Below are 13,225 nucleotides of genomic sequence, written 5' to 3' on the forward strand. Positions count from 1 at the left end.
GGGCAGGTGATGGGCAGTACCTGGTTTCCTCTATACGTGATGCTGCCCCCCACCATGATCACTGTAGGGATGGTATTAGGCAGGTGATGGGCAGTGCCTGGTTTCCTCTATACATGATGCTGCCCCCACCATGATCACTGTAGAGATGGTATTGGGCAGGTGATGGGCAGTGCCTGGTTTCCTCCAGACATGATGCTGCCCCCACCATGATCACTGTAGGGATGGTATTGGGCAGGTGATGGGCAGTGCCTGGTTTCCTCCAGACATGATGCTGCCCCCACCATGATCACTGTAGGGATGGTATTGGGCAGGTGATGGGCAGTGCCTGGTTTCCTCTATACATGATGCTGCCTCCACCATGATCACTGTAGGGATGGTATTGGGCAGGTGATGGGCAGTGCCTGGTTTCCTCCAGACATGATGCTGCCCCCACCATGATCACTGTAGGGATGGTATTGGGCAGGTGATGGGCAGTACCTGGTTTCCTCTATACATGATGCTGCCCCCACCATGATCACTGTAGGGATGGTATTGGGCAGGTGATGGGCAGTGCCTGGTTTCCTCCAGACATGATGCTGCCCCCACCATGATCACTGTAGGGATGGTATTGGGCAGGTGATGGGCAGTGCCTGGTTTCCTCCAGACATGATGCTGCCCCCACCATGATTACTGTAGGGATGGTATTGGGCAGGTGATGGGCAGTACCTGGTTTCCTCTATACATGATGCTGCCTCCACCATGATCACTGTAAGGATGGTATTGGGCAGGTGATGGGCAGTGCCTGGTTTCCTCTATATGTGATGCTGCCCCCACCATGATCACTGTAGGGATGGTATTGGGCAGGTGATGGGCAGTGCCTGGTTTCCTCCAGACATGATGCTGCCCCCACCATGATCACTGTAGAGATGGTATTGGGCAGGTGATGGGCAGTACCTGGTTTCCCCCAGACATGATGCCGCCCCCACCATGATCACTGTAGGGATGGTATTGGGTAGATGATGGGCAGTGCCTGGTTTCCCCCAGACATGATGCTGCCCCCACCATGATCACTGTAGGGATGGTATTGGGCAGATGATGGGCAGTACCTGGTTTCCTCTATACATGATGCTGCCCCCACCATGATCACTGTAGGGATGGTATTGGGCAGGTGATGGGTAGTACCTGGTTTCCTCCAGACATGATGCTGCCCCCACCATGATCACTGTAGGGATGGTATTGGGCAGGTGATGGGCAGTGCCTGGTTTCCTCCAGACATGATGCTGCCCCCACCATGATCACTGTAGGGATGGTATTGGGCAGGTGATGGGCAGTGCCTGGTTTCCTCCAGACATGATGCTGCCCCCACCATGATCACTGTAGGGATGGTATTGGGCAGGTGATGGGCAGTGCCTGGTTTCCCCCAGACATGATGCTGCCCCCACCATGATCACTGTAGGGATGGTATTGGGCAGGTGATGGGCAGTACCTGGTTTCCTCTATACATGATGCTGCCCCCACCATGATCACTGTAGGGATGGTATTGGGCAGGTGATGGGTAGTACCTGGTTTCCCCCAGACATGATGCTGCCCCCACCATGATCACTGTAGGGATGGTATTGGGCAGGTGATGGGCAGTTTTCTCCAGACATGATGCTTCAATCTTGATTTCGAGTAACATAACCAAATGCCACAAAAAGTGAAAGGGTCTGAAATCTTCCCGAGTACATTGTGTATATCTGCCATAGAGAGCCCGTGCTGTATTTATTGGACACTATTCTGTTTCTTCTCTAGCAGACCTTATCACACGTAGCCTTAGATACCCAATTTCGGCAGCGCACCCTCCCAGGAGACCATTGTACTTTACAGGACGGGGGATGTATTACATCTACTGCTCTAAGACTTTGTCGCCTTCAGATGCTTTAGGCTGAATTTACACTAAACCTTTCAAGCATAAAAACCACTTGATAAAATCAATAATTTTTGTAGCCGGGGCAGTTAGTAAGTCATGGCGCCGTTCTCTTGTACTCATTGATTTTATTTTCGTTTTTTTTTTTCCCCCAGCAAATTGTATTCCCCGAGCAGAACACTTGTTATATACTTTGTCTTCTCTCTTCTGCAAACTTTCCGCACGTTGAGCACCTAGAACGCCTTTATATATATGAAGTGCAGACATTAGTCATTGGAATGAGAGCCCGGTCTGCCGGCTGTGGGGTTTACAGTCGGATTAGATTTCTTCTTTTTGTATAAGTTTATTGAATGCAGAAGTTGCACAATTCAAGGTTAAAAGAACAGAGAAATACAAAGTCCACCCCAGTATATAGACTGCGGGGGGGCCGCCTGTAATCGGAACATCCTCGCTCCTTGGTCTAAAGTGGTGGTCTCAAACAGTGGCCCTCCAGATGTTGCAAAACTTCAACTCCCAGCATGCCCGGACAGCCAACGGCTGTCCGGGCATGCTTGGAGTTGAAGTTTTGCAACAGCTGGAGGCACACTGGTTGGGAAACACTGCTTTAGATTCTGCAGTATGACTTTGTCCTAGGCCTGGACGGAAGCCCAATAAGGTCCTAGGTTGAAGCTATAGGGCTCTTGTACACAGTCGTTGGCTGTCCGGGCATGCTGGGAGTTGAAGTTTTGCAACAGCTGGAGGCACACTGGTTTGGCAAACACTGCTTTAGATTCTGCAGTGTGACTTTGTCCTAGACCTGGCCAGAAGCCCAATAAGGTCCTTGGGTGAAGCTATGGGGCTCCTGTACAAAGCCTATAGCTTTCTGGGCATGCTGGGAGTTTGGCAACATCTGGAGGGCCACAGTTTGAGACCACTGGTCTAAACCTATCTCAGTCCTGCAGAGATTCAGGGAGACCCAGTAATTCCTATCTATTTAGCAGCTTCTGGATAGGGCCATGTTCACATGGAGCAGAGTCCCATTGATTTTAAAAGGATACTGCTGCGCTGTGCACACCTTGGAATTTCCACAGCAAAAGTTTCTGCTGCGAAAATCCGGATTTCTGGCATCTGCAAAGACATTGAACCTTTTTAATGTTTCTGCGGATTGCGCTTGGAAACACATTGACTTTTTATGGAGACGGCGCATTTCCGAGTGGTCCTAGTGCTGCTGAATTAAAGGGGCACTCCAGTGGAAAACATACTGTTAAACAGATTTATAAATGACTTTTATTTAAAAATCTTAATCCTACTAGTACTTATCAGCTGCTGTATGCTCCACAGGAAGTTCTATTGTTTTTGAATTTCCTTTCTGTCTAACCACAGTGCTCTCTGCTGACACCTCTGTCCATGTCAGGAACTGTCCAGAACAGGATAGGTTTGCTATGGGGATTTATTCCTGCTCTGGACAGTTCCTGAAATGGACAGAGGTGTCAGCGAAGAGCACTGTGGTCAGACAGAAAGGAAATTCAAAAAGAAAAGAACTTCCTGTTTAGCATAGAGCTGCTGGTAAGTACTGGAAGGATTAAGATTTTTAAATAGAATTAATTTAAAAATCTGTTTAAAGGGGTACTTCGACACTAAGACATCTTATCCCCTATCCAAAGGATAGGGGATAAGATGCCTGATTGCGGGGGTCCCACCGCTGGGGACCCCCGTGATCTTCCACGCCGCACCCTGTTAGAATCAGCCCTGGAGCATGCTCGCCTGATTACTGGCGATCACGGGGACGGAGCATAGTGACGTCATGGCTCCGCCCCCGTGTGACATCACGCTCCGCTTCCTCAATGCAAGCCTATTGAGGGGGTGTGACAGCTGTCACGCCCCCTCCATAGGCTTGCATTGAGGGGGCGAAGCGTGACGTCACATGGGGGCGGAGACGTGACGTCACTATGCTCCGTCCCCGTGATCGCCAGTAATCCGACCCGGAGCGAACATGCTCCGGGGGCTGATTCTAAAAGGGTGCGGCGTGGAAGATCACGGGGGTCCCCAGCAGCAGGACCCCTGCGATCAGGCATCTTATAAGTACCCCTTTAGCTTTCTGGCACCAGTTGATTTAAAAAAAATAAAAAATTTCTACTGAAGTATTCCTTTAAGTAAATGTGCAGAATGTCCATCCGTATTTTCGAACATGGTCTTATAGTGACAACCAGTATAGTGATCATTGCTGCTCGGAGAAGAGTGGTCACCTATTTTCTGAATAGCAAACCTGTATAGTTACCTGATGCACTTCCATTATCATGGACTCTTGTTCACACCTGGTAAATTGTGCAGAATGTCCGTCTGGAAAAATTCCGTCCTGACATTCAGCAGTCAGCCGACGCTGGCAGAACATGTCGGTGCTAGGACTGCACGGGGATGCGCGGTCCCCATAGATGGCAATGTATTTCCGAGCGGATTCGTCAGAAAGGATTGACCGTCGATTCTTTCTGCGGAGGCCCGAATTAGAATTTTTGTGGCATACGGAGCTCTTCTTGCAACAGTCCTAATTTTGGTCAGACATTCTAATGATCCGGACTGTAATAGTCAGGCCTCCCCAACCAAAGTAGGCATGGGAGTGTTCGAGGGCATTCCTGTGGCGGGAGGGGGGATGGGGCTAGTTGGGGTAAATATTCCGTTTTTTTGCAGTCGATGAGTTCACACGGCTCTGCTACATCCCTGATGGAATAGTTCCGAAGAGGTTGCATGGTGGTTGCCGCTCGCAGCACTTGTTGCCGCTCTCTGCACCGGATAACAATGTCCTCGTCGTTGCAGACTCAGTCACGTATTTCTGGAGTACATCATGTTGCATCGAGAAGTGTCGTGGGATTTAAGAACTCATCTCTAATCCCAGATTAATGCTGGAGACTTTATGGAGGACGTGCAGAAACCCTACATTTATTGTGATTAGATAAGGGGATAAAACACGTGTTTTCTTGTCCGCTCCCTGCGTACGACATCTTGTTCCGAGGCTTGATATTTATATTTGTTTGATTTGTCATCTCCCGGAGGAGGAAGAACATTTTCTATATAATTCTGAGAAGAAAAAAACCTTCATGAAACCTTCAGCTGTATAAATACAAAGTAACTATCATGTCATTCAGCGCTTCTGAACCCGTAGCGCTAAAACTCTAGAAAAACTACAACTCCCATCATTAACAGGAAAAATAAATAAATATATATATATATTACTTGTATAATTTTTGATCTATAAATATAAATATATCTTTATCTACATATTTTTATATATATATGTATGTATGTGTATATATATATAATATATATATATATGTGTGTGTGTGTGTATGTGTATATATATATATATACACATTTTCCTGTATTATTTTTAATAGTATCACATATATATAATTTTAGGTTTTTCAAGCTGTTTTTAGAGTGCTACTTTAAGTAACTTAGAAGAAGAGGACCACCCATTGACGTAGATGAGGACCACGTAATGATATAGAAGAGGACCACCACCCAATGACATAGAAGAGGACCACCCAATGACTTAGAAGAAGAGGACCACCCAATGACTTAGAAGAGGACCACCCAATGACATAGAAGACCACCCAATGACTTAGAAGAGGACCACCCATTGACGTAGATGAGGACCACGTAATGATATAGAAGAGGACCACCACCCAATGACTTAGAAGAAGAGGACCACCCAATGACTTAGAAGAAGAGGACCACCCAATGACTTAGAAGAGGACCCAATGACTTAGAAGAAGAGGACCACCCATTGATGTAGAAAAAGAGGACCACCCATTGACGTAAAAGACCACCCAATGACTTAAAAGAAGAGGACCACCCAATGACTTAAAAGAAGAAAAGGACCACCAATGATGTAGAAGACCACCCAATGGCTTAGAAGAAAAGGACCACCAATGATGTAGAAGACCACCCAATGGCTTAAAAGAAAAAGAGGACCACCCATTGACTTAGAAGATGTATTATAGAAAATAATAATAAACAAAATATGCACGCACACACACACACACACACACACACACACACATATATACACACATGCACACACACATGCAGTGAGCGCACTATGTCCTATCAGGACATCCCCTTCTTCTCTACATACGGCCCCGTCTGATCACATGATCATCCAGGATCGGGCAGCTTTATAGAATAATTCACTGGTCACATGTCTTGATACGGCCCTGCAGCCGGTGGAGACCGACGCGGAGGTGAATCTTCTGCAGAGCCTCATCTCCATATTCCACCAGCAGCGTCGTACAAAATAGATGGCGCCTAATTGCGATTGAATAATGTATGGCGGTTTTCATATGACATTTAATGCGCATTTCACACGAACCAACATTCCCATTACACCGCTGACATTTTATTTGCATCCATTATTTTTGTCCCCCTCCCTCGTTCTTTTTTATTTCAGGTTTATACAAAATTAATATTTAAAAATAGCAGGAAAAAGCGGAGTTTACAAAATAATCTGTGTGCGTTCTGCTGTACGGAGCGCAGGAATAACAGAAGTCGGGGCGCTGCACGGGTTATGCTGACTCGCAGAATATTAATATGGAGCTGAAAGGCGTGAAGGTCTGCTGCTTCACATAGGAGGGTGAGATAATACCGAGTGGGCGAATGTGTGCGCCGGTGACGATACAATAGGGGACGGGGAATACTGGAGGAATTGTGATTACGATAGGATTAGATTATATTAGTAATGGTTCAGAGAAATATCACCTCTTATTCTGGTTTTATTTTTCAGGTGTCAGTGTTTGTGTAAGAAAAAAATATATATATATATTTTTGTTTTTGAATTTTTTTATTTATATTATATTATAATTTTTATATTTTCTTTTTTTATATACTACTTTACTATTAAATTAGTTTTTTAGATTTATTTTTTGTCTTTTTTTTTTTTAAAGGGGTACTCCGATTACTTCTATTAAAAAATCTTAATCCTTCCACTATTAGCTGCTGAATACTACAGTGGAAATTATTTTCTTTTTGGAACACAGCTCTCTGCTGACAGATATTTTTATATTTAACTTTTTATATATGTATATATATTCTTTAAATGGGCACTGTCTGATACAAAAACTTTTGATATGTTGTAAAGCAAGCGAAACCAATAGGTTTTGCAATTGCTTTCATTAGAAAATTTTCAGCATTTTATACTGAAAAAGCCAGTCATACAACTGGCCCCCCCCTGTCTGCTTGGACACATACTTGTCCTGCTGTGTCCATGTGTCATCACCTATGTCATGGACACACTTCATTGATTGACATCCCACTGTCAGCTTGTGTCCCGCTACTGTCAGTGAGGGCAAGCTGGGAATTGTAGTTTTGCTAATGCTAGGGGAGATGTGAGCAGACAGCATACTGAGGGAGGGGGCGGAGACCTGCACAGTGAGGCCACACCCCCTCCCTTGAAAGAGGAATTCAGACTAGTGAGCAAATTTTAAAGTGGAATTATAAAATAAAGGTGCAAGACACATAAAAATTAGATGTATATGTTCAGGATTAGGTACTGAGTGATGTATTAAAAAAAATGTTTGTAACTCACCTATATGATCCCCTGACACTTACGGGGTCCCTGCAGATCTCCACTTCTTGGGCCCCCCAAATAGGTGCCATGAACTACAGTCTTTGAGAAAGTCCCATCTTTGTTCATTCTCCCCTCCCCATGGGTGCAATGAACTATGGTCTTTGAGAAGGTCCCATCTTGGTTCATTGCCCCCCCCCCCCCATGGGTGCATGAACTATGGTCTCTGAGAAGGTCCCATCTTGGTTCATTGTCCCCCCCCCACCCACCCCCAATGGGTGCATGAACTATGGTCTCTGAGAAGGTCCCATCTTGGCTCATTCTCCCTTACCTATGTGTGCCATGAACTATGTTCTTTATGAAGCTCCCATCTTGGCTCATTCTCCCTTCTCCATGAGTGCCATGAACTATGGTCTTTGAGAAGGTCTTATCTTGGCTCATTCTCCCTCCCCCTTGGGTGCCATGAACTATGGTTTTGGGAAGATCTCATCTTGGCTCATTCTTCCTTCCCCATGGGTGCCATGAACATGGCTCCTGCTTTCCTTAAGGGCCACAATGTTACCAAACAAACTAAAAACTATCCATGCCAACCCTCCTCCTTATAAAATATTGGCTGGCTCTGTTGTTCTCAATTTTTCTAATATGGACTCAAAGGTTATGGTTTCTTCCCAAAGTATAGGAGATGATGTAGTAGCCCAAAAATGGGTCTCAATGTTACTTTTTGCATTGACAACTCTGTGCCCTTCAAATTGCCATTAACGCAAGACAAGAAATCCTATCGTTGTCGGGACGTCTAGACTTGGCACCATTGACCTCTCCAATCTCCTCTATGTTGGCGTAAATTGAGGGTTTTCGTAGCCAGTGACAAATTTCTACTTTAAGAAAACCTTTTTTTTTCTGGTGCATTAATATTCTTACTGATGACATAAAAACTTTAATACAAAGGGACAGGATGAAACTTCAGCTTTGGCTACAAGACATTGATTTTCGCTCCTCGGTAAAATCGCGTCTGCTTGTGACATTTTGAAAGATTTTAGTGATCTTCACAAAGAGCGCGGCGACTGCATGACTAAATTCACTTTGAAGGCTGAATGCAGTCGAGATATTCTCTCTGCACGGTAATAGACATGCCGATTCTAAGTGTTGGAAGACTGAATAGCCGCCATCCTGAACTGTGTAATTTAAGAGAGTAGAGAGGAGGAGATACTGGAAACATTTGGAGCTACTGATACAAAGTTTGAGGTCACACAAGGTCGGCTCCGGTAGATGGTTATTTTCTCTGCTCTTCTGCTCGGTTCTGAAGTTGTGTTGTGTATGATGTATGTTGTGGGCACAGCAGGAAAGGCATAGCCTATCCATGGGGCTTGTTGGCAATACACTGCGGCACGATGCCAGCCTCCATTGGATGGATCTATCTGGAGCTTTTACCATTGTATGCGTCAAACAGAGGCAATCTAAGCAGCTCTCCAGATACATTTTCTTGGATCTGAAGGTTCCCAAGATGGTTGGACAAAATAGGTCCTTTAAATTACCAACAATCCCCCATCGGGACTGTTTCGATGGTATCGTTCCGGATGTCAAAGCTGCTTCTCCATCCCGAGACTCAACACTGGCCATACTCACTGTGCGGGCATTTCCTATGCATTTGTTTTCTCTCCCCCAGCATAGAGGGGTACTCCACTGGCCAGCGTTTGGAACATTTTAGTTCCAAACGCTGTGTGTGTTCCATAGGGGTCGGCCATGCTCCCTTGTGTCAGGCCACACCCCTCCATGCAAGTCTGCATTGAGGGGGCATGTCCTGATGCCACAAGGGGGCGTGGCCGACCCCCGCAGCGCACACACACAGTGTGTTCCGAACGCTGGCCAGTGGAGTACCCCTTTAAGCAAATTAAGATGTTTTACCTGGAGAACCCCTTTAACGTGTGTAGAAAAGCATTTTAGGCTGCGTTATTCTATACAGTGATATAAAAGGCACACCGACACATACCAGCCCTGGCCAATTTTTTGGCATAGGCCAGGTGCATGGGGCCTTTGGACAAAGCTGCATTCATAGGTCAGGGCATAGTCCCAAGGAAAAACCTCCAAAAATCAAGTGCGAGCTGAGACTCTCTCGCAATGGTCTAAATGTAACTGTGTTTCAGGGTTAAAATCTGTGATCTTAAAGGGATAGTCGGACACTGAAACCTATTTCCAGCGGTCTAATAAATAGTTTTTTAAAAAGTAAATTAAGTTATTTTACTTCCTTTTTGTAATATTTAGTGCTTTCCCTCTGCTTTTGGGGCAAATTGTCTTATCCCTTGTCTTCCTGTCTGGTCCGGACACTCTAGCTGGGAATTCAGCCAACATTATATATTAGAATTGGCTGAATTCCCGTAAAAGACTCACTTATAGGGGATCTGTGCATGACCCTGTTTTGGGGGATCTGGGGATGACACACTGTTATGGGGTGGGGGAACTATAGAGGACACACGGTTATTGGGGAGATCTGGGGAGGACACAGTGTTATGGGGAGTATCTGTGGAGAACACACTGTTATTGGGGGGAATCTGTAGATGACACACTGTTATGGGGGAATCTGTGGAGGACACAATGCTATGAGGGATCTGTGGAGGACACAATACTATGGGGGATCTGTAGATTACACACTGTTATGGGGGATCTGGGGAGGACACACTGTTATGGGGGAGCTGTAGATGATACATTATGGGGGGGATCTGTGAAGGACACACGGTTATGGGGCGGAACACTCATGTAAATCAATCTTATATGAATAGGTGTTTTGCAGCTTTATGCCCCTTCAGATCTGGGGAGGACACACTGTTATGGGGGAGCTGTAGATGACACATTGTTATGGGGGGGGATCTGTGAAGGACACACGGTTATGGGGCGGAACACTCATGTAAATCAATCTTGTATTCTTGTGTCTGTATATATTGTTGCACCATAATTCAGGACTGTTTGGCTCCAGCGTCCTTATTTATCAGCCACTTGATGAATCGCACGGTGGTGCAGCGTCTAGAATTGTTTCTGCTCCTGGATGCGGGTGAATAATGGATTTTGGGTTTTCTGCTGCAGGAGGGATATGAAGTGGACTCATAATTGTTACTGTGCACAATAATGGGGAGACGAGGGCCCGGAAATCTGCTGAATATCGACGTCTGTGGGCACAAGGCTGTAATCACTGGACAGGGCGGCGCGGGCACACAATGCTGCTATTAACAAGATCTGGCCTGTTTTTTTTGTTGTTTTTTTTTATTGATGCACAAAATCAATGTTAATTTGTTTAATTTTTTCTTTTTTTGTTGAAAATCAAAACAAAATGTTTAGTACAAAAAGTGAACATTGAGCGACATTCCCCGGCGCCCAAACACCAGATCATTCATTGTTTTCTAACCAGAGTGCCTCCAAGTTGTTGCAAAACTACAGCTCCCAAAATGCCCGGACAGCCAAAGGCTGGGAGTTGTAGTTTTGCAACAGCTGGAGGCACGCTGGTTGGGAAACGCAGGACCAGATAAAGTCTCACAAGCCCTATGTATGGAGATCACTTGCTCCTTTATGCCCATAATGACATCACTTCCTGTCCTGGGCTTTTATAATCAGTATTATTATCAGCCGAACATACGTATAGGAGAGTTTCACATACACAAAGCTGAATTAATTTTGGAAAGTAAATATGCAGCGTCCCAATGCGAGTCCTGCAGGCCCATTCGGTTGGGTGCCTTAGTTTCATGTGAATTTGTATCTTTTTATACTGTTCTTATGATGTTAACTGTTATTGTGTTGATAACACTTCTGCTAGAGGCGTAACTTGTAGCTTTTGGGCCCCCATGCAAAATCTGCAACAGGGCCCCATGTTCCATATATGTATACTGGTTTCTTATGGGACATATATGCTGTGGGGCCCCCTTAAAGGGGTACTCCGCCCCTGGACATCTTATCCCCTATAAGATAAGATGTCTGATCACGGGGGACCCCCACGATCTCCCTGCTGCACCCGGCGTTCGTTTAGAGGATCGGAGGCTTGTGATGTCACAGCCACGCCCCCTCAATGCAAGTCTAGGGGAGGGGGCGTGACATTCATCATGCCCCCTCCCATAGACTTGCATTGAGGGGGCATGGCCCTGATGTCACGAGCGAGGCGTGACTGTGACATCACGAGCCTCTGCCCCGTATCGCCAGTCATCCGGCACGGAGCGAAGTTCGCGCTGGATGTCTGGGTTGCCGAGAATTTGTTATATTCTGGTCCTTCATCCTGGTACCCACCTGAAAAGAGGAGAAAGAGTTTACATAGAAGAATGGAGACTGTTTGTAGATATGATATACGTTCCTCATTCCTATTCTTGGACATTTAAAGGGGTGCTCCAGTGGAAAACATATATATATATATATATATATATATATATATATATATTATTTTTTTTAAATAAACTGGTGCCAGAAAGTTAAACAGATTTATAAATTAATTCTACAATATTTAAAAATCTTAATCCTTCCAGTACTTATCAGCTGCTGTATGCTCCAGAGGAAGTTGTGTAGTTCTTTCCAGTCTGGCCACAGTGCTCTCTGTTGCCACCTCTGTCCATGTCAGGAACTGTCCAGAGTAGGAGCAAATCCCCATAGCAAACCTCTCCTGCTCTGGACAGTTCCTGACTTGGACAGAGGTGTCAGCAGAGAGCACTGTGGTTAGACAGGAAAGAACAACACAACTGATAAGTACTGGAAGTATTACGTTTTTTTTTTAATAGAAGTAATTTACAAATATGTTTAACTTTCTGGCACCAGTTGATTTAAAAAAAAATTCCAGCGGAGTAGCCCTTTAAGGGCTTCAGGCCGGGTGTAGAAATCAAATGGCTTCCCCAGCTAGACTTTTTTTTGTTTTGTTATATATTGTATCAATCCAGTTATCTGCTCTCACCATCTTGCGTCCCTCCTGTTCTTAATCTTGTGTCTTTTTGTATTTCCAGATGTGGAGCGGGAGATCCACGCGGCGCCGCACACCGGAGAAAAGGTGATTCAGCTCTTCCGGAATAAAAGCGAGTTCACCTTCCTGGCCTCCATACAGCAGAGGTCGTCATCGTCTGGGGTCATCCTCTCCATACGTGAGATGGAGCACAGGTAGGACCATGGACAGGACTACTGCCTGTTACTACTTTTTCGACGGGGAAGGGGCAATGGAAAAGTCCAGAATGTCCATAGATAATTCACGTGTGTGTTGGTAACTTAAAGGGGTATTCCAGGAAAAAACTTTATTTTTTATATCAACTGGCTCCAGAAAGTTAAACAGATTTGTAAATTACTTCAATTATAAAAATCTTAATCCTTTCAATAATTATCAGCTGCTGAAGTTGAGTTGTTGTTTTCTGTCTGGCAAAAGTGCTCTCTGCTGCCATCTCTGCTTGTCTCGGGAACTGCACAGAGTAGAAGAGGTTTGCTATGGGGAATTGCTTCTAAACTGGGCGGTTCCTGAGACAGGTGTCTTCAGAGAGCACTTAGACAGAAAAGAACAACTCTGCTTCAGCAGCTCATAAGTACTGAAAGGATTAAGATTTTTTTTTTATAGAAGTAATTTACAAAACTGTTTAACTTTCTGGAGCCAGTTGATATATATAAGAAAAGTTTTTTTTCCTGGATAACCCCTTTTAAGCCTGTCGAGGGTCACCTGAGGATGTGCATTTGTAACTTGTCGGGATGTAATTCTATAAAGATCTTCTCTGTTGGGTTGTATTTCATGATGGTCAGTGGTGTAAACTGAGGAGAGAAGAGGGTTCTCCATGCCATAACTGAAGAAGGTCTAAGCCCCTTGT

General features: G+C 45.1%; 1 protein-coding gene across 3 annotated transcripts in view; it reads left to right on the plus strand.

Annotated features, from left to right (window-relative positions):
- Positions 1-13,225, plus strand: part of NELL1 (neural EGFL like 1) — a gene marked incomplete in the record, with an annotated part of 690,696 nt that overhangs the window by 157,540 nt on the left and 519,931 nt on the right. For all 3 annotated transcript variants that reach the window (XM_056527924.1, XM_056527922.1, XM_056527925.1), the window contains 1 exon segment: positions 12,386-12,536. In XM_056527924.1, coding sequence (XP_056383899.1) covers positions 12,386-12,536 — 151 coding nt within the window.

This window comes from Hyla sarda, chromosome 6, assembly GCF_029499605.1.
Source record: "Hyla sarda isolate aHylSar1 chromosome 6, aHylSar1.hap1, whole genome shotgun sequence".
Taxonomy (NCBI): domain Eukaryota; kingdom Metazoa; phylum Chordata; class Amphibia; order Anura; family Hylidae; genus Hyla; species Hyla sarda.